Source organism: Caretta caretta, chromosome 2 (genome assembly GCF_965140235.1).
Source record: "Caretta caretta isolate rCarCar2 chromosome 2, rCarCar1.hap1, whole genome shotgun sequence".
In the NCBI taxonomy this organism is placed as follows: Eukaryota; Metazoa; Chordata; order Testudines; family Cheloniidae; genus Caretta; species Caretta caretta.
Genome location: NC_134207.1, coordinates 267,100,876 through 267,128,847, shown reverse-complemented (window position 1 = coordinate 267,128,847; position 27,972 = coordinate 267,100,876). Strand labels below are relative to the sequence as shown.

Below are 27,972 nucleotides of genomic sequence, written 5' to 3'. Positions count from 1 at the left end.
TTTGTCTCGATATGGGTTAAAAAACGTTTTGTTTCAACTTTATAGTTTTTATTTTGTGTTGCCTTTTATAATACTAATTTTAACATATGTTATGATAATGCTTCAGTGTTATTGAATGGAAATGTTTTAATCTTATTGAAATGAAGCTTTTCAATAGTTTTGAATAGACATTTTCTGGAATTTCCAATCTGTGGGAAATTTTGACTTGTTTTTCCCCTCCGATTTGGAATGGGGGAAAATCAAATGTTAGAATTTCCCGTGGGATGGGAATTCTATTTTCTGACCAGATCTAATATGCAGACTACATAGGGCAGGGAGGGGTTGGAAGGTTTTATCAGCGCTCGTTTGGCACGATCCACATCCCTCACTTGAGTCTTTGGGCTAAGATGCCAATTGATAAAACCTTTCTATCATCCCATCATGGACTCTCATTTTGTATGGATTGGCCCTTTATCCACTCATGCGTAATGCTGCTTTGACAGCTCATTCTGGTGCACGTAGCTGACTTTGTGCAGTGAGATGGGATGGCTCTGTCTCATTCTAGACATGCAGGTTGCTCCTGTGTACTATACCCCATATGATAGCTTACCTAGCGTTCTCACTGCTGCACATTAATGCTTTGTGTCTCTTTATGTTTCACTCTTCTGAATGCATGAGCTGCACTCATACATTGATATATGATGCCTCTGTGCGTGTGTGTGTAGCTCTGCATACGGGACGCGCTATGAAGCTGCATGTGTCTCTCTCTCATTAGACTCACTGAACAGACACCTCCATCCTGCAGCCTTCTCTTTATATTACTGCTTTGTGTCTCTACAGGTCTCATCCGTCTGCTCTCCCCATACGTGCACATGCGGTAGATGTCTCTGTATCTGTGTCAGAGGCGTGCAGACTCAGGGATTTTCAGGTCCGAAGGGATCGTTACGATAATCTAGTCTGATCGCCTGCACCACACGGGTCTCAGAATTTCACCAGTGATTCCTGCACCAAGCCCATGAACCTGCAGGAGAGCTACAGCATATTTTTGTGAGACAGACAGACAATCTCTCTCTCTATCTCCGTCCACCCCCTGCATCCACCCACCCACCCATCCACATACACCAGCTCTCTCTCTATCTCCATCCGCCCCCTGCATCCATCCACCCCCCCACCCATCCACATACACCAGCTCTCTCTCTATCTCCATCCACCCCCTGCATCCACCCACCCACCCATCCACATACACCAGCTCTCTCTCTATCTCCATCCACCCCCTGCATCCACCCACCCACCCACCCACCCACATACACCAGCTCTCTCTCTATCTCCATCCACCCCCTGCATCCACCCACCCCCCCCACATCTACATACACCAGCTCTCTCTCTATCTCCATCCACCCCCTGCATCCATCCACATACACCAGCTATCTCTCTATCTCCATCCACCCCCTGCATCCACCCACCCACCCATCCACATACACCAGCTCTCTCTCTATCTCCATCCACCCCCTGCATCCATCCACCCACCCACATGCACCAGCTCTCTCTCTATCTCCATCCACCCCCTGCATCCATCCACCCACCCACCCATCCACATACACCAGCTCTCTCTATCTCCATCCACCCCCTGCATCAACCCACCCACCCATCCACATACACCAGCTCTCTCTCTATCTCCATCCACCCCCTGCATCCACCCACCCACCCACATACACCAGCTCTCTCTCTGTCTCCATCCACCCCCTGCATCCATCCACCCACCCACCCATCCACATACACCAGCTCTCTCTCTATCTCCATCCACCCCCTGCATCCATCCACCCCCCACCCATCCACATACACCAGCTCTCTCTCTATCTCCACCCACCCCCTGCATCCACCCCCCCCACATACACCAGCTCTCTCTCTGTCTCCATCCACGCCCTGCATGCATCCACCCACCCACCCATCCACATACACCAGCTCTCTCTCTATCTCCATCCACCCCCTGCATCCATCCACCCCCCACCCATCCACATACACCAGCTCTCTCTCTATCTCCATCCACTCCCTGCATCCATCCACCCACCCACCCATCCACATACACCAGCTCTCTCTCTATCTCCGTCCACCCCTGCATCCACCCACCCACCCATCCACATACACCAGCTCTCTCTCTATCTCCATCCACCCCCTGCATCCATCCACCCATCCACATACACCAGCTCTCTCTCTATCTCCACCCACCCCCTGCATCCATCCACCCACCCACATACACCAGCTCTCTCTCTCTGTCTCTATCCACGCCCTGCATCCATCCACCAACCCACCCATCCACATACACCAGCTCTCTCTCTGTCTCCATCCACCCCCTGCATCCATCCACCCCCCCACCCATCTACATACACCAACTCTCTCTCTATCTCCATCCACCCCCTGCATCCATCCACCCACCCACCCATCCACATACACCAGCTCTCTCTCTATCTCCATCCACCCCCTGCATCCATCCACCCACCCACCCATCCACATACACCAGCTCTCTCTCTATCTCCATCCACCCCCTGCATCCATCCACATACACCAGCTATCTCTCTATCTCCATCCACCCCCTGCATCCACCCACCCACCCATCCACATACACCAGCTCTCTCTCTATCTCCATCCACCCCCTGCATCCATCCACCCACCCACCCATCCACATACACCAGCTCTCTCTCTATCTCCATCCACCCCCTGCATCCATCCACATACACCAGCTCTCTCTCTATCTCCATCCACCCCCTGCATCCACCCACCCACCCACCCATCCACATGCACCAGCTCTCTCTCTATCTCCATCCACCCCCTGCATCCATCCACCCACCCACCCATCCACATACACCAGCTCTCTATCTCCATCCACCCCCTGCATCCATCCACCCACCCACCCATCCACATACACCAGCTCTCTCTCTATCTCCATCCACCCACCCACCCATCCACATACACCAGCTCTCTCTCTATGTCCATCCACCCCCTGCATCCATCCATCCACCCATCCACATACACCAGCTCTCTCTCTATCTCCATCCACCCCCTGCATCCACCCACCCACCCATCCACATACACCAGCTCTCTCTCTATCTCCATCCACCCCCTGCATCCACCCACCCCCCCACCCATCTACATACACCAGCTCTCTCTCTATCTCCATCCACCCCCGGCATCCATCCACCCACCCACCCATCCACATACACCAGCTCTCTCTCTATCTCCATCCACCCCCTGCATCCACCCACCCACCCATCCACATACACCAGCTATCTCTCTGTCTCCATCCACCCCCTGCATCCATCCCCCCACCCACCCATCCACATACACCAGCTCTCTCTCTATCTCCATCCACCCCCTGCATCAACCCACCAACCCATCCACATACACCAGCTATCTCTCTGTCTCCATCCACCCCCTGCATCCATCCACCCACCCACCCATCCACATACACCAGCTCTCTCTCTATCTCCATCCACCCCCTGCATCCATCCATCCACCCATCCACATACACCAGCTTTCTCTCTATCTCCATCCACCCCCTGCATCCACTCACCCACCCATCCACATACACCAGCTCTCTCTCTGTCTCCATCCACCCCCTGCATCCATCCACCCACCCACCCATCCACATACACCAGCTCTCTCTCTATCTCCATCCACCCCCTGCATCCATCCACCCACCCACCCATCCACATACTCCAGCTCGCTCTCTATCTCCATCCACCCCCTGCATCCATCCACATACACCAGCTCTCTCTCTATCTCCATCCACCCCCTTCATCAACCCACCCACCCATCCACATACACCAGCTCTCTCTCTATCTCCATCCACCCCCTGCATCCACCCACCCACCCACCCATCCACATACACCAGCTCTCTCTCTATCTCCATCCACCCCCTGCATCCACCCACCCACCCACCCATCCACATACACCAGCTCTCTCTGTCTCCATCCACCCCCTGCATCCATCCACCCACCCACCCATCCACATACACCAGCTCTCTATCTCCATCCGCCCCCTGCATCCATCCATCCATCAATCCATCCACATACACCAGCTATCTCTCTATCTCCATCCACCCCCTGCATCCATCCACCCACCCACCCTTCCACATACACCAGCTCTCTCTCTGTCTCCAGCCACCCCCTGCATCCATCCACATACACCAGCTCTCTCTCTATCTCCATCCACCCCCTGCATCAACCCACCCACCCATCCACATACACCAGCTCTCTCTCTATCTCCACCCACCCCCTGCATGCACCCCCCCCACATACACCAGCTCTCTCTCTGTCTCCATCCACGCCCTGCATCCATCCACCCACCCACCCATCCACATACACCAGCTCTCTCTCTATCTCCACCCACCCCATGCATCCACCCCCCCCACATACACCAGCTCTCTCTCTATCTCCACCCACCCCCTGCATGCACCCCCCCCACAGACACCAGCTCTCTCTCTGTCTCCATCCACGCCCTGCATCCATCCACCCACCCACCCATCCACATACACCAGCTCTCTCTCTATCTCCATCCACCCCCTGCATCCATCCACCCCCCACCCATCCACATACACCAGCTCTCTCTCTATCTCCATCCACTCCCTGCATCCATCCACCCACCCACCCATCCACATACACCAGCTCTCTCTCTATCTCCATCCACCCCCTGCATCCATCCACCCATCCACATACACCAGCTCTCTCTCTATCTCCACCCACCCCCTGCATCCATCCACCCAACCACCCACATACACCAGCTCTCTCTCTCTGTCTCTATCCACGCCCTGCATCCATCCACCAACCCACCCATCCACATACACCAGCTCTCTCTCTGTCTCCATCCACCCCCTGCATCCATCCCCCCCCCACCCATCCACATACACCAGCTCTTTCTCTATCTCCATCCACCCCCTGCATCCACCCACCCCCCCCACATCTACATACACCAGCTCTCTCTCTATCTCCATCCACCCCCTGCATCCATCCACATACACCAGCTATCTCTCTATCTCCATCCACCCCCTGCATCCACCCACCCACCCATCCACATACACCAGCTCTCTCTCTATCTCCATCCACCCCCTGCATCCATCCACCCACCCACCCATCCACATGCACCAGCTCTCTCTATCTCCATCCACCCCCTGCATCAACCCACCCACCCATCCACATACACCAGCTCTCTCTCTATCTCCATCCACCCCCTGCATCCACCCACCCACCCACATACACCAGCTCTCTCTCTGTCTCCATCCACCCCCTGCATCCATCCACCCACCCACCCATCCACATACACCAGCTCTCTCTCTATCTCCACCCACCCCCGGCATCCACCCCCCCCCACCCATCCACATACACCAGCTCTCTCTCTATCTCCACCCACCCCCTGCATCCACCCCCCCCACATACACCAGCTCTCTCTCTGTCTCCATCCACGCCCTGCATCCATCCACCCACCCACCCATCCACATACACCAGCTCTCTCTCTATCTCCACCCACCCCCTGCATCCACCCCCCCCCACATACACCAGCTCTCTCTCTGTCTCCATCCACGCCCTGCATGCATCCACCCACCCACCCATCCACATACACCAGCTCTCTCTCTATCTCCATCCACCCCCTGCATCCATCCACCCCCCACCCATCCACATACACCAGCTCTCTCTCTATCTCCATCCACTCCCTGCATCCATCCACCCACCCACCCATCCACATACACCAGCTCTCTCTCTATCTCCGTCCACCCCTGCATCCACCCACCCACCCATCCACATACACCAGCTCTCTCTCTATCTCCATCCACCCCCTGCATCCATCCACCCATCCACATACACCAGCTCTCTCTCTATCTCCACCCACCCCCTGCATCCATCCACCCACCCACATACACCAGCTCTCTCTCTCTGTCTCTATCCACGCCCTGCATCCATCCACCAACCCACCCATCCACATACACCAGCTCTCTCTCTGTCTCCATCCACCCCCTGCATCCATCCACCCCCCCACCCATCTACATACACCAACTCTCTCTCTATCTCCATCCACCCCCTGCATCCATCCACCCACCCACCCATCCACATACACCAGCTCTCTCTCTATCTCCATCCACCCCCTGCATCAACCCACCCACCCATCCACATACACCAGCTCTCTCTCTATCTCCATCCACCCCCTGCATCCACCCACCCACCCATCCACATACACCAGCTCTCTCTCTATCTCCATCCACCCCCTGCATCAACCCACCAACCCATCCACATACACCAGCTCTCTCTCTGTCTCCATCCACCCCCTGCATCCATCCACCCACCCACCCATCCACATACACCAGCTCTCTCTCTATCTCCATCCACCCCCTGCATCAACCCACCCACCCATCCACATACACCAGCTCTCTCTCTGTCTCCATCCACCCCCTGCATCCATCCACCCACCCACCCATCCACATACACCAGCTCTCTCTCTATCTCCATCCACCCCCTGCATCCACCCACCCACCCATCCACATACACCAGCTCTCTCTCTATCTCCATCCACCCCCTGCATCAACCCACCAACCCATCCACATACACCAGCTCTCTCTCTGTCTCCATCCACCCCCTGCATCCATCCACCCACCCACCCATCCACATACACCAGCTCTCTCTCTATCTCCATCCGCCCCCTGCATCCATCCATCCATCTATCCATCCACATACACCAGCTCTCTCTCTATCTCCATCCACCCACCCACCCATCCACATACACCAGCTCTCTCTCTATGTCCATCCACCCCCTGCATCCATCCATCCACCCATCCACATACACCAGCTCTCTCTCTATCTCCATCCACCCCCTGCATCCACCCACCCACCCATCCACATACACCAGCTCTCTCTCTATCTCCATCCACCCCCTGCATCCACCCACCCCCCCACCCATCTACATACACCAGCTCTCTCTCTATCTCCATCCACCCCCGGCATCCATCCACCCACCCACCCATCCACATACACCAGCTCTCTCTCTATCTCCATCCACCCCCTGCATCCACCCACCCACCCATCCACATACACCAGCTATCTCTCTGTCTCCATCCACCCCCTGCATCCATCCCCCCACCCACCCATCCACATACACCAGCTCTCTCTCTATCTCCATCCACCCCCTGCATCAACCCACCAACCCATCCACATACACCAGCTATCTCTCTGTCTCCATCCACCCCCTGCATCCATCCACCCACCCACCCATCCACATACACCAGCTCTCTCTCTATCTCCATCCACCCCCTGCATCCATCCATCCACCCATCCACATACACCAGCTCTCTCTCTATCTCCATCCACCCCCTGCATCCACTCACCCACCCATCCACATACACCAGCTCTCTCTCTGTCTCCATCCACCCCCTGCATCCATCCACCCACCCACCCATCCACATACACCAGCTCTCTCTCTATCTCCATCCGCCCCCTGCATCCATCCATCCATCTATCCATCCACATACACCAGCTATCTCTCTATCTCCATCCACCCCCTGCATCCATCCACCCACCCACCCATCCACATACTCCAGCTCGCTCTCTATCTCCATCCACCCCCTGCATCCATCCACATACACCAGCTCTCTCTCTATCTCCATCCACCCCCTTCATCAACCCACCCACCCATCCACATACACCAGCTCTCTCTCTATCTCCATCCACCCCCTGCATCCACCCACCCACCCACCCATCCACATACACCAGCTCTCTCTCTATCTCCATCCACCCCCTGCATCCACCCACCCACCCACCCATCCACATACACCAGCTCTCTCTGTCTCCATCCACCCCCTGCATCCATCCACCCACCCACCCATCCACATACACCAGCTCTCTATCTCCATCCGCCCCCTGCATCCATCCATCCATCAATCCATCCACATACACCAGCTATCTCTCTATCTCCATCCACCCCCTGCATCCATCCACCCACCCACCCTTCCACATACACCAGCTCTCTCTCTGTCTCCAGCCACCCCCTGCATCCATCCACATACACCAGCTCTCTCTCTATCTCCATCCACCCCCTGGATCAACCCACCCACCCATCCACATACACCAGCTCTCTCTCTATCTCCATCCACCCCCTGCATCAACCCACCCACCCATCCACATACACCAGCTCTCTCTCTGTCTCCATCCACCCCCTGCATCCACCCACATACACCAGCTCTCTCTCTGTCTCCATCCACCCCCTGCATCCATCCACCCACCCACCCATCCACATACACCAGATCTCTGTCTCCATCCACCCCCTGCATCCATCCACCCACCCACCCATCCACATACACCAGCTCTCTCTCTATCTCCATCCGCCCCCTGCATCCATCCATCCATCAATCCATCCACATACACCAGCTATCTCTCTGTCTCCATCCACCCCCTGCATCCATCCACCCATCCATCCACATAGAGAGATAGCTGGTGTATCTCCATCCACCGCCTGCATCCATCCATCCACCCATCCATCCACATACACCAGCTCTCTATCTATCTCCATCCACCCCCTGCATCCACCCACCCACCCATCCACATACACCATCATCTAATCTAATCTATCTATCCAATCACCACACACCCTCTGCATCCATCCCGGTAGACCCCCCATCCATCCATCCAACCTCTGGGCAGGGGCGCTGGGACAATGTATATAGTGGGGATGCGCAGAGCCCTTGAACCAAACCGGGAACCCTGAATATGATGGAAACCCCTTCCAGCCAGCACCCCCACCTCTGCCTCCCCGTGCTTGTGCCCCGGCCTTGTTCTCTCTCTGGGTCCGATGCGCCCCAAGCAGGGTGAGCCCTGTCCCCCCTGGCGGAGGCTGGGCAGTGCCCTCTGCCTGGAGCTTTCGGGTCCGGTTCTCCCCCCGCCCCCGGTGGGGTGTCTGGGCAGAGCTCCCCCCTCACCCGCGGACAGCAGAGGCGGGTGCAGACAGACAGACTGACGCAGACAGACCCCCCCAGTGCCCGGGGGGCGGGGGATCTGCAGCCCGCATGGATCAGGGCGGGGAAGGGGGAGGCAGGGGCCGTGCCGGCCGCATCCCCCTCTCCCCGCCCCGCCAGCAGCCCATCGGGCGTCAGCATTTACGTGCGGGCGCCGGGAGCCCGGGGCGGCGCAGCGGGCTGGGCTCCGCCAGTGCAGCCGGGCGCCGGAGCAGGGCAAGGCGGGGAGCCGCCGGCCGCCCCCACGCCCCCAGCCAGCGCCGGGCCATGCGGCTGCAGCGCGTCGGGGGCTGAGCCAGGCGCCGTCGGGGCGGGCGGAGCAGCGGCGAGCCGGGCGGCGGCGGCGGCGGGGGGACGATTTCGCCAATGCCACAATGGGCAGCGCTGCCGGTGCCGCCGGGGGTCGCCGCCGGAGACCTGCCCTGCTGCTGGCTCTCGCCCTGCTCCTCGCGGCCAGCCCGGGGGTCGCTCCCGGTAGGTCCCCCGGGGGGGCTGGGGGGGGTGCGTTTCCTTTCGCGGGGATCCCCCCCCTTCCCCGTCCTCAGCCTCGCTCCGTGCAGGGATGCCACACAGCCACGCCGAGCTGGGGGGGGGATTGAAAACAGGGGGGGGGGTCCGCCGGTGGGGAGCCCCCAGACATGGAGACGAGATTGCAAACGTCAATGTTTTGTATTGTAAAAATGGGGGGGTGAAAGAATGTGGGGGGGCATCCCCTTTCCCCCCTGGCCATGATGGGGGGGTCCCTCCCCACTCGTCCATGATGCGTGTGTGTGTTTGTAAGAATGTGGGGCGTCCCTCCCCCCTTAGCCATGATGTGGGGGGGGGAAGAATGTGGGGGGCATCCCCCCTGGCCATGATGGGGGGTCCCTCCCCTCTCTGGCATGATACCTGTGTGTGGAAGAATGTGGGGGCTCCCCCCTCTCGGCCATGGTGTATGTGTGACCTGTAGGATGTGGTGTGTGTGGGGGGGGAATGCAATGCGGTGGAGGGAAATTGGGTCTGTACTGGGATGCATTTATGTCCTGAAGCCCCTCTTACCTTCTCCCCCTGCCCCCCCCCCCAAAAAAAAGAAAAGAATCAGGGCTGTGGTTTATTTCGGAGGGATATTTTTTTTCTTTTTAAGCGCAGCAAGACACTCAATCAGAGCCCCATCCCAGCGGAGCCATTTCCCCAGGGTCATGGTGGAGCCTCCATCACCCACGATGGGATGTTTTTTTCCTCGAAGAGGGGCTCTAGGACTGATCTGGGGGAAGTTCTGTGGCCGGCACTATGTTGCGGTCAGGGGGGTGGGCTGGATGATCAAAGTGGTCCCTTCTGGCTTTAGAATCTGTGAGACAGCTCATGTCTCCGTGACCAGGGCCATTCGGTTGCAGGGGCGCTTCAGCCTTGGGAAATAATAAGAAAGCCCCTTCTGTTCCCTCCCCCCAAGTGAAAACGAAGTGAGGAAAACCATCATAATTGTATATTTTTCAGTAGTGGCTGCATAAAAGGCATGAATGGTCCCTATGATGACCACGGACTAGATAATAGCCAGGCTGGCAGAGATTAGACTGCTGCCTTTTTTCACCCGTCCTGCAAAGGTTCACATGCTGGGGTAACCCCACCAACATACACCCACTCCCCCAGTTCCTATCAGCTGCATGTGCAGAGAGAGGATCTCCCGTTCAGCAAGGTTAGAGGGAGACCGGCAGGGATTTGGATTAGACGGGGGGGGAACGCCCAGACAAGAATGGAATAATGAAGCCAGAGCCAGGAGGGGATGGAAATGGGGACAAACTTTCCCGTTTTATTCCCTGCAGCTGATGCTGCTTTACTACGCTTGAAATGTGTGTGGGGGGGGAACCATGAATCAAAGAGAGAGAGAGTGTGTGTGTGAGTGGGGAGTGTAGGAGAGAGACTGAGCGCAGACGAGGGCTTAATTTAGCAAATGCAAACACTATTTTTACCGGGGTGTCTGTTGTTATGAAAACAATGGTTTGTTTCAGAATGACGCCATGAACATTTATCTGGGTGGCTGGTGGGCGCCCTTTGGGCATGCAGAGGTGCTGGTCCAGAGGTGCGGAGCCCAAACACACGCAGAGCGGCGTGTTCCTCCGTGTGATTTGCAGACCCGGCTTTAAAGCACTGACATTTTTTCTTTCCTGTGTAACCTCTAGTGTCCAAAAGGCACCCAGAGCGCCAGAACGCCACGGAGGCGCCGGGGGCTGGCTGGGAGGGCCCCCCGTCACTCCCAGACCATGGAAGGGAACAGGACCCCAAGAGCGGAGAGCTCCTGAGAAATGTCACTGCGGCAGGGGAAAATAGCTACACAGTGGAGCCCTCGGAGGCAGCCAGAGTGAAGGAATCCTGGAGACAGACACCTGCTGATCTCCCAGGGCTGGCAGCAGAAGACGTAGGCACAGCTGCTGCAGCTTCCGCCAACCAAGTCAGCAGCCTTGCTGGAGCAGGGATCTCTGTACGGTATTATCCCGGCGGGATTAGCGAGGAGAACAATGAACCATCGCTCTGTTTGGGATGCCCCGGGGGGGTTGACAGCCAGAGTGCCTGGCCCCCGAAGCCTTTGTTGGCTAAGGACAATGAGGGGGCCATGGAAGCCTCGTCAGCCGTGACTAGTGTGGCTTGGTCTGTTAACGGGGAGGCCATTGTTTTGGCATTAAGTGACACAAAGGGAGCGCCGGAGAGCTCCGCCCCTGTCCCTGAGAGCCAGGAGGAGGCCGGGAGCGGAGACCAGCCTGCCAGGGCCTCTCCAGGTGGCATGTGGAACCCGGGAGCTTTCGTGGAGCTCACGGTCACGCCGTCCGCCGACCAGGTCCCCATGGAGATGGCGGGTGCAGCCAGCTCGTCGGCAGGACCAGGCCTCAGCTCTGACTCAGCCGAGAAGGAGCTGCTGCTGGAGGCCTTCAGGGAAATGGTGCTGCAGCCCCCCACCCCGGATGGCCGTGCCCCTGAGCTGGGCACCCAGACTCTGAGCAGCACAGGGCTAGCACAGGACTCTGCCCAGAAGGAGGAGCCTCTGGAGCTGTGGCTAGTGTCATCCAGCAGCTCCCCAGCCCAGGGGGCTCTGGGCCACACCGATCTAACCTGGCTTACTACCGAGGTATCCCCGGGGCTGCAGTTGGCCGTCACACCCCCTGTCGACGCTCTCAAGACCTCTGAGCCTCCCTCGGATCAGTCGGTCTCCGAGATCATTGACATCGACTACTACGACCTCTTTGAAGGGGAGAGCCAAGGCAGGGGTGGGGGCCTGGAGGATTTCCCTGCCAGGGGCCCCGGGGGAGCAGACTCCCCCAAGAGGAAACCGGATGACAAGACGACGTCCTGGGCCATTCACGAGCTCTACGACGACTTCACACCCTTCGACGAGTCGGACTTCTACCCCACCACCTCCTTCTACACGGACGGGGATGAGGATGGTGAAGATGACGAGCTGGACGAGGAGGAAGAGGAGGAGGATGGGGGTGGTGGGCTGGCCAGGGACCTGGAGGATGAGAATAATTCCAAGCTGCCCACCCCGGCCACCCCCAAGATCCAGACCACGGTGCAGGAGGCTGAGTCCACCAGCCGCCGCTATGTCATCCCCCCACTGCAGACCTTCGTTGTCTCTGCGGGTAGCGCCACCTCCAGACCTCGCCCGGCAGAGACCAGCAGGGACCTGAGCCAATCGGCCATGGCAGCGGGACCCGGTGGCGAGAACGGCACCGAGTGCAGGAGTGGCTATGTCAGGCATAACAACTCCTGCAAGTCAGTGTGCGACATCTTCCCCAGCTACTGCCACAACGGGGGCCAGTGCTACCTCGTGGAGGGCCTGGGCGCTTTCTGCAGGTAAGCACCAGGCCTGGGCTGTGAGGAGGTGCCTGGGCCAGGCCTGAAAGGGGCTAGTGTGGCGGGAGGTCCGAAACTTGCCATGCAACTGTATTCCCTGGGGAGGCTCTCCCACGCAAACCGCGTTCCTTGAATGCCCCCCAGAATCAGCTTGGGCAGCGGCAGATCGTGCAGTCAGGTTATGATCGGGGAGGGTGTGTGTTTAAAAGACCAAGCTCGGGGAGAATGGAAGTGTTTTCAGCTGAGATTTGAAGGGAGGTGGGGAGAGATGGGAAGAGGCAGTTCTAGGTGTGCAGAGGAGAAGAGATTGGTGTCTCCAATTCTCTAGATTTTGGACCAAAATGCATGACATAGTTCAAGACATGCTGGACCAAACTGGGAGCTGCATGGGCAGTTTTCGCCCTACTATATCTTAAGTATGCAGAGCTCCGGTTTATGAAATTATAGCAAGTGTTTCCCCCAGAAGCAAGCTCCCGTCGATTGCCATTACCCTCCTGCGATCTCAGAGAGGTAGATCGTGTTGGGAGGCTTGAACCCACAGCCCTGGCTTAAACAGGTCGATCAAAAGTTGAGAGAGAGAAGAGGCCCCAGCAAAAATGAGGCCTGATTGGGACCAGCATGGCACCCTCCAGTTAATATTCTCTCCGAGGAACGTAGCGACCATGGCATAGAAAGGCAGGTGGCATTTGATGGGAGAAAATACGTGAAAGGTTTTAATTCCTGTTGTTATCTGAGCATGCTTGAGCCTGCTTCTGCTCGCTACCTAAGGTAGCCATTACCAGCGTGCCTGAACATCTCCCAGTCTCACAGCCTGCGAGGTAGGGCCGTGCTGTTACCCCCATTGTACAGATGGGAAACTGAGACACAGAGTGGTTAAGTGCCTTGTCCAAGGAGACACTGGAAAGCTGTTTCAGAGCAGGGAATGGAATGCCAGTTTCTCAAGTCTTAGACTAGGGTCCTAACCACTGGGCCATCCTTCCCCTTAGGGACTCTCGCGTAAATCTGGAGTAACTCCATTGCCTTTGACCACACAAGTGCAACTTGTGAGATCTGAACCCCACCGCCTGCGTATGTTGATATGTTCCCATTGTGATGGAAGTTCTGACCCTTTGAGGCTGGAGTGTGGAGATTAGGGTAGAGGGGGGCAAAGAGAAGGGAGATGTAATCACTGCGGTGAGAGGAGGGGAGGGCAGGGGTGTGGATGTCCTTTGAGGTGCAGCCATTGCAGGGGACCTGCAGGGACAAAGTTGCAGATGATTTATTTAATTTCCAGTGAGTTTTTACATTTGATTTGTTCTTGCTGAATGCACCGTGCCTCCCATCTCATGTGTGCAATGCAGTGAAGCGCTGTGTACTGCCCCGTTGGGTGGTGATGAATGCACTGGGAGCTGCCATTACAGGCCCCTCCCAGGGCAGCAGCTAGCATGGTTCTGCTCCCTGCAGGAGGGGAGCTTAGGTGATAGAACAGCCCAGTGGAAGTGCTCTTGTGTTCCATTTCTATTGGGCTCTGCGTGGAGTGGGTTGTCCGGGGGGTCCATGGGTGGGCAGAGTCATGAGTTAGCGGGGCTGCTATCCCAGCTCACTGGTAGTGTTAGATCGGGGCTTCCTTTGAGGGAAGTCTCAGGTGTCTTTTTTTCTCTTCCTTATTCCACGTTCAGCACCATAGCGTCTGAGCTCTTTCCAGTGGGGCAGTAAGCGACGTGACCAACCTCTGTCCGATGAAGTGAGCTGTAGCTCACGAAAGCTTATGCTTAAATAAATTGGTTAGTCTCTAGGTGCCACAAGTTTTTGCGAATACAGACTAACATGGCTGCTACTCTGAAACCTGTCCTGCGTGGTTTGCTCTCTCTCATCCTCTCCTGCGGCAGAGAATTGTGTGTGCCGTGGAGTGTTTTGGCAGGGTGGTGTCACGCTGCTCTGGGTTTATATAGAGAAGGACTGGTCAGAGCACGGCGACTGGCTGCTTACCTTGCTGCGAGAAGGTTTGTGGTGGCCCTTAGTTGGTTCCACATGCTTGGCCCAGCCCTGGCATGAGCTCTGTCTCTCACACAGATGATCTGAGCCCATTAGGTGCCTGAGGAGCAGAGCTGTTGACCATGGCCCGAAAGCCCAGTGCTTTAGGCTCTTTTAGATATGCTGGGCCCAGGCGAGGGAGCTCTTTGAAGATAAGGATCAAGACTTTGATCTAGGCTCAAGGTTCTGTGGGGAGCCAGTATGGTGTGTGGGGGACAGGTTCATAGATTCATACATTCCAAGGCCAAAAGGAACTACTGTGATCATTGAGTCTGACCTCCTGTATGCTACAGGCCAGCGAACTCCCCCAGAATAATTCCTAGAGCAGATCTTTAGAAAACCCTCCGGTCTTGATTTAAAAACTGCTTTTACTTCCCCTCTATGTCAGGTCGGCTTTTTAGCCAATATGGCTTTCGTCCTCCGTTGTGGGCTTGTGGATTTTTGGGGATCTCGTAAAGTGTTCTCAAACCATTCCCAATTATCGTTCACACTTTGCTGATTACATTCTTCCTCCCAGCTGATATGGCTCATGATTGTTTTCGGCGTTGTGACATTGGCCCTTTTGAAGCCCCACGTGTGTATATGTCACTGGTTTGGACTTTATTCTGTTTGCGCATTATAAATGTGATCAAGTTGTGATCACTTGTACCTAAGCCACCATGAATTTTTAGTTCTGTGATCTGTTCCTCTTTATCTGTCAAGATGAGGTCTAATATCGAATTTCTCTGTGTTGGACGCAACTCTTTTTGAGTTAGGGAATTGTCATCTATAATATTAAGACATTCCAAGGATGTTTTGCACTCAACACAGCCTGTTGCACTCAAATTGAAGTCCCCCTTGATCACACAGCTTTTAGACAACATAGACCGGTGTTTACAGATCTGGTCATCCTGTTCCCTGCTGTGATTTGATGGTCTGTAGCCGACACTAATACCCCACCTTGAGCGTGATTTGTTAGGATGTTGAGCCATAAACATTCAAGATAATTTCTTCCTAGTTGTCAGTGACTTGGAAACCGGTAATGCCGTTTTTAACATAGAGTGCCACTCTCCCTACCCTTCTGCCCACTCGATCCTTCCAAAATAGGGTATAACCATTGATTTTAACATTCCAGTCATGTGAATCTTCCCACCAGGTTTCAGCGATACCAACTGGATCAAACTGATGCTCATAAATGAGCAATTCCAATTCCTAGTGTTCGTTAGCAGGCTCCTAGCATTGGTGTACAGGCAATTCAGGAATTTTGTCTTCTTTGCTCCTTGATTAATTTTGTTCTCAACATCTCCGTTTTGTGCTGAGTGCCCAGATCTTCCCTCTTCTTCCCCTCCCCTTTTGTTATGAGTTTAACCCTCTCCTGACTACTCAAGCCAGCCTGTCCCCCAGGAGATTGGTTCCCCTTCTATTGTGGGGAGGCCTCCAAACTATGCAGCCCCCTTTCCCAATAGAAGGTCGACCAATGTTCCCCCAAGCCCACCACCCTATCCCACTTGCCTAGCCTAGCCTGGGTGTGATGTGCTCGCAGGAGCGCAGGCTGCTGAGGAGATGCACTGCAGCGCGCTGTGCCCAGGTTGCAGAGTGCATGGTACAGTTATAGCTGCTGGAAGATCCCAATTAATAGACCATCCAGCCCCACTCCCTGGTGCCAATACAGGACCATTCCCACCACTCTCTTCTCCCATGTTATGTCCTGTCCTGTCTGAAAGGACTCGAGTGATGGGGCTTCTCCTGCTCCCCTGCAGAGGCTCCTCCACAGCTGGGTGTGAGCTGATTTTTATTTCCCTTTGATTCCCGTCTCCCCTTATTGACTCCTAGTTCTATCAATAGGGTTACATGTCTATCCCTTGAGAGCCACCTGGACAGTGGAGCCAGAGTACAATTCAGCTGGCATCCTGCTCACTCGGTGGCCCCCCAGCCAGCACACAGCACCCAGGCTCTGGTTGCGTACCGACCACCAGCTCAGTCATGGCTCCATCTGCAGGGCTCAGTCAAACACCTCCCCGTGGCTGTTGGGAGATCAGCTCTGCTGGGCCCCGTGCTTGTACGCCCCAGGTCACACTGCGGCAAACCTCTTCCCGCTCAGCCACACGGGGACCAATTGGACTCGCTGCTGATCTGGTGCTGGGTGAAGCTTTCCCCGGCAGGGATGCCCCTGCCACGCCCCAGGTACATGGCGCTATCTGTCCAGGGCCTCGTCTGGCCCTCATTGGTAGCATCCGAGCCCCTCTTGCTCGTTAGTGAATTTTTTCCTCACAGCCCCTCAGGAAGGAGGGGAGCATCATCCCCACTTCACATGGAGCTGAGGCCCAGGAAGTGACTTGACCAAGGTCATGCAGGGAGTCTCTGGCTGAATCAGGAATTGAACCCTGGCCCCCCAGGCCCCGTCTGGCTCCCAATCCACTAGGCCGTCCTTCCGCCTCGGAGAGCGCTATGCTGGATGAGGGCATGCCCGGCCTCTCCCCGAGGCCCACCCCTGATAAATCACAAACCCCTAAGGCAGAGGCTGCATGTGCAGTCAGGCAGTGACCCAGCACGCCAGCCCAGGCTGGGGTCCAACCACGTCCACCCAGGGCAGTGACAGACACGTGAGCCCGGGGCAGGGTCCAATCACGTCCACCCAGGGCAGTGACCCAGCACTTCTGCCCAGGACAGAGTCCACTCACATTCAGCAGATAAGGTTCCATTCTCTTTGTCTCTAAATTCATATACAATGGGGCCTCTCACGTCTGCACACAGGACACACGTACATTGTGTGCATCACACAACACACGCTTGTCCTCCCCATGTGCACCAGGTACATGTACATTACACACATCTCCTCCTCCTAGTGCACATGAGGTACGTGCCATTTGTATATGTGGCCTTCCCTTGGGCACATGGGGAACAGACTGAATGTTACACACATGGTCTCCCCCTTAGCACATGGGACATATGCCATACGTTACATATGTGGCTGTGTACATGGCATACATTACACACGTGGCCTCCCCCTGTGCACATGGGGCACATGGCATACATTACATGCGTGGCCGTCCCCTGTGCACACGGAGTATATGGCATACATTACACGTGTGGCTGCCCCCTGTGCACACGGGGTACATGGCATACATTACACACGTGGCTGCCCCCCTGTGCACATGGGGTACATGGCATACATTACATGCGTGGCCGTCCCCTGTGCACACGGAGTATATGGCATACATTACACGTGTGGCTGCCCCCTGTGCACACGGGGTACATGGCATACATTACACACGTGGCCTCCCCCTGTGCACATGGGGCACATGGCATACATTACATGCATGGCCGTCCCCTGTGCACACGGAGTATATGGCATACATTACACGTGTGGCTGCCCCCTGTGCACACGGGGTACATGGCATACATTACACACGTGGCTGCCCCCCTGTGCACATGGGGCACATGGCATACATTACACGTGTGGCTGCCCCCTGTGCACACGGGGTACATGGCATACATTACACACGTGGCTGCCCCCCTGTGCACATGGGGTACATGGCATACATTACATGCATGGCCGTCCCCTGTGCACACGGAGTATATGGCATACATTACACGTGTGGCTGCCCCCTGTGCACACGGGGTACACGGCATACATTACACACGTGGCCTCCCCCTGTGCACATGGGGTACATGTCGTATATTACATGCATGGTCTCCTCCTGTGCACACAGGGAATATGGCAGTGGCCCATTAACAGCCAGCCCTGGCTTTCCTGCAGCACAATCTGCCAGTGCCGATTAGCGACACGGGAGCATCGCAGTGTGCGTCTCAACAGAGCAGCACTGACCTAATTCCTGCCCCGTTAAGCCCAGGCAGCGCTGTGGGGGCAGGGAGGAATGGGAAAACCCTTTCCCCTCGCCATCCTTGCCCTGCCGGCACTCAGGGATCTGGCCTGCCCTCTTGATTACTAATGGCACCCAGGCAACAACAGACCCGGCTGCCCCAGCCACAGGGGGCTGGGCCAGGATCCACGCTCCTGGAGGGCTGCTGTGGGAGCGGTAAAGGGAGCAGAGGAACTCTGGGGCTTGGTACTCGCCAGCTCCTCCCTGGCGTCACCCGGAGTTCAGCTCAGCCCCAAGCGAGCGTCGTTCCTGGGGCCTGAGCGGGGAGCCTGAGGGGGCAGAAAAGGGCAGTCGCCAGCAGGCGTGTCTCCTTCCATTGCTGCTCCTTCCAGCTGATGCAGCCTTCTTCTGCCCCATCCCCCGGCCATACACTCAGGTCCCCGGAGGAATGGGACTGCAGAGGCCACGGAGAAGCAAAGATAGGGTGGGGAACAGGGAGAAGGAACCCCCGGGAGCCGGCTAGCAGACCTGGGTGGATATCAGCAGTCATGATGTCGGGGAAAGAGGGAGTCGTGTGGTTATCGGATGTGAGGGGACCCGGAGCAGCCACACACCCTGCTCTGAGAGGTCAGGAGCTGTCTGCAGGTAGCATGTCACCCCGAACAGCCCTGCTGCCTCCGGCACCACCGCTCGCTGGCCAGCCCCACCAAGCCACAGGCTGGCGGACCTCCAGCGGCTCACCCGGAGAGACTCGGGGAGATTCCTGCCCACATGGGTGACTCTGGAAGGCCAGGAGCCAAGCAGAGAAGGGAAAGGAAATTCCTCCCAGCCAGGTGCTGCAGAACGTCTGCAACGGGTACGCCCGGAAAACACTAATTGTCGTTCTGCTGCTGACTGCAGATAATAGCTGTTCCCCTTCAAACCAGACCTGAAAGGGAAGCTCTGAGACGGGGGAAGGGGGAGAAAGGAAAGGAAGAGGGCAAGAGACAGAAAGGGAGGGGAAAGTGAAAGAGACAGAGATAGAGGGAGCTAAATGAGTGCTGTTAAGGATTATTATTGACAGCTTCATTAGCTTTTGCCCTAGATCTGTGGTGCTCAGATAACACAGTGATTGGTGCTAATACAAAAAGGACAGACAGAGTGGGAGGGGCTGGGCAGACGGACGGACAGACAGACCGATAGGGCTTACATGGCACAATACAAATTCCTCCTGGGTATTCCCGAAGCCCGGACAGAAACCCAATTTCCCCTGCACTCAGGCACATCCACTAAGCACCTGCTGCTGTTGCAGCCCCATGGTAGCTGCTGTAACTAACCCGCTTCTGAAGGCAGAGATTGGCCTGGCTGTGAGCAAAATGCCCAAAGAGGGGTAACTAGCAAGCAGGGCAGTGCAGCGGGCTGTGATACTGTTCATGAGGTTGGGATGTGGCTCTGCCCCTCAGGGGTCCTGGGTCACCCCAATCCTGTGGCTAGGAGGCTTTATCACCCCCCCCACCACCACTCAAAGACACCTCCATATTTCTTCCCAGGATTATGACAGATGATCTGCTACATCCAGAGACACCAGGGGGCCAGCGTGCTTCTACCCAGAGAGCCCAATGCAAACACCATTGTGGATTCAGGCTCCCCATGTCTGGGGGAGAGAGAGAGAGGGGCTCAAGGTGGTCCAATAGGGAATTTCTCTGGGGTGCCCACCACTGGACGTCTCACGAGGACTCCGAAATAAACAATAAACACCCTAGTTGGGCAGAGGCAGCCAGGGAACCTCCATCTTGCCCACCGGCCAGAGCACATGCAGTCCCTGTCCTAGGGAGTTTAGACCCAGCAGGATCTGACAGAAAGAGCCCTGCCCAGCTCAGCCTCTCTGCAGGACAGTTGGGAAGAGAGAGTTTCTCAGATAAGCAGGTCCCACACAGTTGACTCGAAAATCAAGATGGGCACAAAGGTCAGGGCTCAGTCATGGCTCCATCTGCAGGGCTGGCTTTTGTCTCTAAACTCGGATATTCTAACCCTGATATTCTATGATTCTATGTAATGCAGGAGGAAGTTGCCTAGGCTCCAGCCACAGGCTGTGCCCACAGCATAGCCCAGCCCTATCTGTGGCAACCCTGGCTGGGCAATGCATTTTTTCAGCCCAGGGTGGTGTCATGTTATAACTGCAGGTAGAAACAACTCCTGCTACCTCAAACTCCAAAGCCACTGCATTGTGTTCCCAAACCTGGCTGTTTACCTATATAATTGCCGTCAACCTTCCTAGCATCAGTGCAGTAATTCACAGAAAAGCTGCCCCGTGTGAAACACGGCGCTGAGGCCGATAATAGAGCACCTCTGATCTTGTAGCCTGTGAGAGCACACGAGGGGTTATTACAGTAGAGGAACGAAAAGGCCTCCAGACTGATCCTGACACCAGCACATGGCTCAGCCACGCTCTGTTCGATTTATTGAAGACACAAGGCACCAAATCTCAGTCAAGCTCCCTCGTCCCCTGTAGATTCGTTAGAATCCAGTGTGGGAAGCAGCCTCTGGGTCCTATGTACTGACTCCAGAACTAACGCAAAAAACCCTCCAGCTACTCTGAGCCCAAACAGTGTTCTCCATATTGGTGGGACACACCGTAAATGCAATGGGCAGAAATCCCTTTTCTGCACAGCGCAAGCAGAGAGCTCACTGGCGCCCTCTGCAGGGGTGTGCGTGTACATGCTGGAGCACATGGCGGGCCCCACAGGCTTAAGCAGAAAATGAGCTGGAAGAGCTCAGGGGCCCGTGCAGAGGGGTTTGTTTCGCTTAAGCAGAGGAGCCAAACTGATTCCAGGTCCAGGTGAGAGCGAAGGGGAGAAACCGCGTGACCAAGGCCAGACTCCATAGGGGATGGAGAGCGGCTGCAGATCCATAGCATAGAATCATAGAATCATAGAATATCAGGGTTGGAAGGGACCCCAGAAGGTCATCTAGTCCAACCCCCTGCTCGAAGCAGGACCAATTCCCAGTTAAATCATCCCAGCCAGGGCTTTGTCAAGCCTGACCTTAAAAACCTCTAAGGAAGGAGATTCTACCACCTCCCTAGGTAACGCATTCCAGTGTTTCACCACCCTCTTAGTGAAAAAGTTTTTCCAAATATCCAATCTAAACCTCCCCCACTGCAACTTGAGACCATTACTCCTCGTTCTGTCATCTGCTACCATTGAGAACAGTCGAGAGCCATCCTCTTTGGAACCCCCTTTCAGGGAGTTGAAAGCAGCTATCAAATCCCCCCTCATTCTTCTCTTCTGCAGGCTAAACAATCCCAGCTCCCTCAGCCTCTCCTCATAAGTCATGTGTTCCAGACCCCTAATAATTTTTGTTGCCCTGTGCTGGACTCTCTCCAATTTATCCACATCCTTCTTGTAGTGTGGGGCCCAAAACTGGACACAGTACTCCAGATGAGGCCTCACCAATGTCGAATAGAGGGGAACGATCACGTCCCTCGATCTGCTGGCTATGCCCCTACTTATACATCCCAAAATGCCATTGGCCTTCTTGGCAACAAGGGCACACTGCTGACTCATATCCAGCTTCTCGTCCACTGTCACCCCTAGGTCCTTTTCCGCAGAACTGCTGCCTAGCCATTCGCTCCCTAGTCTGTAGCGGTGCATTGGATTCTTCCATCCTAAGTGCAGGACCCTGCACTTATCCTTATTGAACCTCATCAGATTTCTTTTGGCCCAATCCTCCAATTTGTCTAGGTCCTTCTGTATCCTATCCCTCCCCTCCAGCGTATCTACCACTCCTCCCAGTTTAGTATCATCCGCAAATTTGCTGAGAGTGCAATCCACACCATCTTCCAGATCATTTATGAAGATATTGAACAAAACCGGCCCCAGGACCGACCCTTGGGGCACTCCACTTGATACCGGCTGCCAACTAGACATGGAGCCATTGATCACTACCCGTTGAGCCCGACAATCTAGCCAGCTTTCTACCCACCTTATAGTGCATTCATCCAGCCCATACTTCCTTAACTTGCTGACAAGAATACTGTGGGAGACCGTGTCAAAAGCTTTGCTAAAGTCAAGAAACAATACATCCACTGCTTTCCCTTCATCCACAGAACCAGTAATCTCATCATAAAAGGCGATTAGATTAGTCAGGCATGACCTTCCCTTGGTAAATCCATGCTGGCTGTTCCTGATCACTTTCCTCTCATGCAAGTGCTTCAGGATTGATTCTTTGAGGACCTGCTCCATGATTTTTCCAGGGACTGAGGTGAGGCTGACTGGCCTGTAGTTCCCAGGATCCTCCTTCTTCCCTTTTTTAAAGATTGGCACTACATTAGCCTTTTTCCAGTCATCCGGGACTTCCCCCGTTCGCCATGAGTTTTCAAAGATAATGGCCAATGGCTCTGCAATCACAGCCGCCAATTCCTTCAGCACTCTCGGATGCAACTCGTCCGGCCCCATGGACTTGTGCACGTCCAGCTTTTCTAAATAGTCCCTAACCACCTCTATCTCCACAGAGGGCTGGCCATCTCTTCCCCATTTTGTGATGCCCAGCGCAGCAGTCTGGGAGCTGACCTTGTTAGTGAAAACAGAGGCAAAAAAAGCATTGAGTACATTAGCTTTTTCCACATCCTCTGTCACTAGGTTGCCTCCCTCATTCAGTAAGGGGCCCACACTTTCCTTGGCTTTCTTCTTGTTGCCAACATACCTGAAGAAACCCTTCTTGTTACTCTTGACATCTCTTGCTAGCTGCAGCTCCAGGTGCGATTTGGCCCTCCTGATATCATTTTAGCAGAACCGACCTGGAGGCTCATGTACCAGAGCGGCTTCTCTCGTCTAGAACAATGGTCTAGGATCCTACAGGTCTGGCCCCAGACACTGCAGCTTGCAAGGAGGGTCACACAGAGCCTAGGACTATTACTGTAGGATCCTATAGTATGTCGTCATTAGCAGGGGTCTTCCCTGTTGTGATCAAAGAGTGGGTGTGTATGTGGATGCCGGGGTGGTAGTTTGTTTTGGAGCATAGGACTGGACGGGATCTCCTGGGTCTCTGAGTCCAGTTATTTGCTTTCACAGGACATCTAGTCATACGGTCCTGTTCATGAATGTATCCATTTCAATAGCCCCACCAGTTCACGTGCAGATGACTGGATTTGGAGTTAGTCCACGAGTAGCCCCATTGAAGTCAATGGGACTTAAGAACATAAGAACAGCCATCCTGGGTCAGACCAAAGGTCCATCTAGTTTTCTGACAGTGGCCAGTGCTAGGTACTTCAGAGGGAATGAACAGAATAGGGCAATTTTGAGTGATCCATCCCCTGCTGTCCAATCTCAGCTTCTGGCAGTCAGAGGTTTAGGGATGCCCAGAACATGGAGTTGTGTCCCTGACCATCTTGGCTAACAGCCATTGGTGGACCTGTCCTCTGTGAACTTACCTAATTCTTATTTGAACCCTATTATACTTTTGGCCTTCACAACATGCCCTGGCAACAAGTTCCACAGGGTGACCGTGCGTTGTGTGAAGAAGGACTTCCTTTTGTTTGCTTTAAAGCTGCTATCTATTAGTTTCACTGGGTGATCCCTGGTTCTGGTGTTATGTGAAGGGTTAAATAATACTTCCTTAGTCACTTAGTCCTTAGTCACTTTCTTCACAACAGCCATGATTTTATAGATCTCTGTCATATCCCCCCTTAGTTTCTTTTCTTACAGTGAGCAGCCCCCGTCCTTTTAATCTCTCTTCATATGTAAACTGTTACAGACCCCTAATAATTTCTGTTGCCCTTCTCTGTCCTTTGTCCAGTTCTAATATGATCTTTTTTGAGATGGGGCAACCAGAACTGTATGCAGTATTCAAAGTGTGGGTGTACCATGGATTTATATAGGGGCATTATAATGTAAACTGTTACAGACCCCTAATAATTTCTGGTTTCAGAGTAACAGCCGTGTTAGTCTGTATTCGCAAAAAGAAAAGGAGTACTTGTGGCACCTTAGAGACTAACCAATTTATTTGAGCATGAGCTTTCGTGAGCTACAGCTCACTTCATCAGATGAAGTACTTGTGGCACCTTAGAGACTAACCAATTTATTTGAGCATGAGCTTTCGTGAGCTACAGCTCACTTCATCAGATGAATCTGATGAGTGAGCTGTAGCTCACGAAAGCTCATGCTCAAATAAATTGGTTAGTCTCTAAGGTGCCACAAGTACTCCTTTTCTTTTTGCTAATAATTTCTGTTGCCCTTCTCTGTCCTTTGTCCAGTTCTAATATGGTCTTTTTTGAGATGGGGCAACCAGAACTGTATGCAGTATTCAAAGTGTGGGTGTACCATGGATTTATATAGGGGCATTATATTTTCTGTTTTATTATCTATCCCTGTCCTAATGATTCCTAACATTCTGTTAGCTTTTTTTGACTACCGCAGCACACTGAACAGATGTTTTCAGAGAACTATCCACAATGACTCCAAGATCTTTTTGTTGAATGGTAACAGCTAATTCAGACCCCATCATTTTATATGTATAGTTGGGATTATATTTTCCAATGTGCATTACTTTGTATTTATCAACATTCAATTTCATCTGCCATTTTCTTGCCAAATCACCCAGTTTTGTGAGATCCCTTTGTAATTCTTTGCAGTCAGATTTGGACTTAACTATCTTGAGTAATTTTGTATCATCTCCAAATTTTGCCACCTCACTCTTTACCCCTTTTTCCAGATCATTTATGAATATGTTGAACAGCCTTGACCCCACTATAGACTACTGGGGGACACCACTATTTACCTCTCTCCATTTATAACTGACCATTTATTCCTGCCCTTTGTTTCCTACCTTTTAACTAGTTATTTATTAATGAGAGGACCTTCCCTCTTACCCCATGACTCCTTACTTTGCTTAAGAGCCTTTGATGAGGGGCTTTGCCAAAGGCTTTCTAAAGGTCAAGTACACTATATCCACTGGATCCCCCTTGTTCACATGTTTGTTGACCCTCTCCAAAAATTCCAATACCCATGAGTGAGGCATGATTTCCCTTTATGAAAACCATGCTGACTCTTCCTCAACGTATCGTGTTCATCTATGTGTCTGATACTAGTTTCAGTCAATTTGTCTGGTATTGAAGTTAGGCTTATTAGCCTGTAATTGCCAGGATCGCCTCTGGAGCTTGTTTTAAAACTCAGCATCACATTAGCTATCCTCCAGTCTCCAATACAGAAGCTGATTTAAGCAATAGGTTACATACCACGGTTAGTAGTTCTGCAATTTCATAGTTGAGTTCCTTCAGAACCCTTGGGTGAATACCATCTGGTCCTGGTGACTTATTACTGTTTAATTTATCAATTTGTTCCAAAATCTCCTCTACTGACATCTCAATCTGGGACAGTCCTCAGATTTGTCACCTAAATAGAATGGCTCAGGTGAGGGAATCTCCCTCACCTCCTCTGCAGTGAAGACTGTTGCAAAGAATTCATTTTGCTTCTCTACAGCTGCCTTGTCTTCCTTGAGTGATCCTTCAGCACCTTGAGTGTCCAGGGGTACCACTGATCGTCTGGCAGGCTTCCTGCTTCTGATATCCTTTTTTTTTTTTTTTTTTTTTTGCAGCTAGATTTTGTGTTTTCTGTTAGTTGCTCTTCAAATAAATTTTTTTTTTGCCCTGCCAAATTATACTTTTACACTTGACTTGCCAGAGTTGTGCTCTTTTCTATTTTCCTGACTGGGATTTGGCATCCAATTTTTAAAGGGTGTGTTTCTGTCTCTGAGCACCTCTTTTCCTGTGTTGTTTAGCCATGGTGGCATTTTTTTTGGTCCTCCTCCTTTTCTTTTAAATTTGGGTACACATTTCATTTGAGCCTCTATTATGGTGTTTTTAAAACGTTTCCATGCAGCTTGCAGGCATTTCACTCTTTTGACTGTTCCTTTTAATTTTCATTTAACTAGCTTCTTCATTTTTGTGCAGTTCCCCTTTTTGAAGTTAAATGCTACTGTGGTGGGGTTCTTTGGTATTTTTCCCAAATAAGGGGAAATTTAATTAAGGATGATTTAACGTTTAAGGATGTTAACTTTAATTATATTATGGTCACTGTTACTGAGTGGTTCAGTTATCATCACCCCTTGGATTAGATCCTGTGCACCACTTAGGACTAAATCAAGAATTGGCTCTCCCATTGTGGGTTCCAGAATTAGCTCCAAGAAGCAGTCATTAATGGTGTCTAGACATTTTATCTCTGCATCCCGTCCTGAGGTGACATGTACCCAGTCAATATGGGTGCAGTTGAAATCCCCCATTATTATTGAGATTTCTGTTTTTGCAGCCTCTCTGACCTCCCTGAGCATTTCCTAATCACCATCCTAGTCAGATGGTTGGTAGTATATTCCTAGTGCTATACTCTTATTATTCAAGCATAGAATTTCTGTCCATAGAGATTCTATGGTACAGTTCAATTCAGTTAAGATTTTTACTATATTTTACTCTATTCTTTCTTTAACACATAGTGCCATAGTTCCTACATATTGTGTATCCTGGTATTACCATGTCCCATTGATTATCATCATTCCACCAAGTTTCTGTGATGCCTGTTATATCAATATCTTCATTTAATGCCAGGCACTCTAGTTCGCCCATTTTAGCACTTACACTTCATAAGTGCTTATAGAAGACTATCAATATTTTGTGGGCTGCCTTCCTGTGATGTATTTGAATAGGACTCTCTTTCGTTGACTGTTTCTCTTCAGTTGCCACTTGCACGTTATCAACTTCCTTCCTCTCCTCTTTACTAGGATATAGGGAATCCCCATTAATAGATCCTCCCCTAAGGGATGTCTCTGTCCGAACCATGTGCTCCTCCACACCTGTTGGCTTTTCCCCAGACCTTAGTTTAAAAATTCCTTTGTGACCTTTTTAATTTTACATGCTAGCAGTCTGGTTCCATTTAGATGGAGTCCACTTTCCCTATACAGACTCCTCCTTTCCCAAAAGGTTCCCCAGTTCCTAATAAACCTAAATCCCTCTGCCGAATACCATCACCTCATGTACGCATTGAGACCCTGCAGTTCTGCCTGTCTAACTGGCCCTGCACGTGAAACTGGAAGCATTTCAGAGAACGCTACCATGGAGATCCTGGTCTTTGATCTCTTACCTAGCAGCCTAAATTTGGCCTCCAGGACCTCTCTCCTCTCCTTCCCCATGTCATTGGTACCTAAATGTACCACAACCGTCGAGCTGCATGCTGAGGTTTATTGCATTGAGCGTTGTGTTTATTAGTTGTCTGGAGTGCCACAAAAGAGCAGCACATCAGTGACTCACAAGGAAAGGCTCCCACTCCAGGAGACTTCAGCCAACGGTTCTCAGACCCTGGTAATGTGAGGCATTTTCATCCAGACTCAGGCACGTGGGCT

General features: G+C 53.2%; 1 protein-coding gene across 1 annotated transcript in view; it reads left to right on the top strand.

Annotated features, from left to right (window-relative positions):
- Nucleotides 1-9,253: 9,253 nt before the first annotated feature.
- CSPG5 (chondroitin sulfate proteoglycan 5) overlaps nucleotides 9,254-27,972 on the top strand; it is a 35,624-nt gene continuing 16,905 nt past the window's right edge. The window contains exons 1-2 of the mRNA XM_048837296.2: nucleotides 9,254-9,442; nucleotides 11,125-12,790. Coding sequence (XP_048693253.2) covers nucleotides 9,343-9,442; nucleotides 11,125-12,790 — 1,766 coding nt within the window. The 5' untranslated portion in view covers nucleotides 9,254-9,342. The remainder of the gene's footprint in view (nucleotides 9,443-11,124; nucleotides 12,791-27,972) is intronic.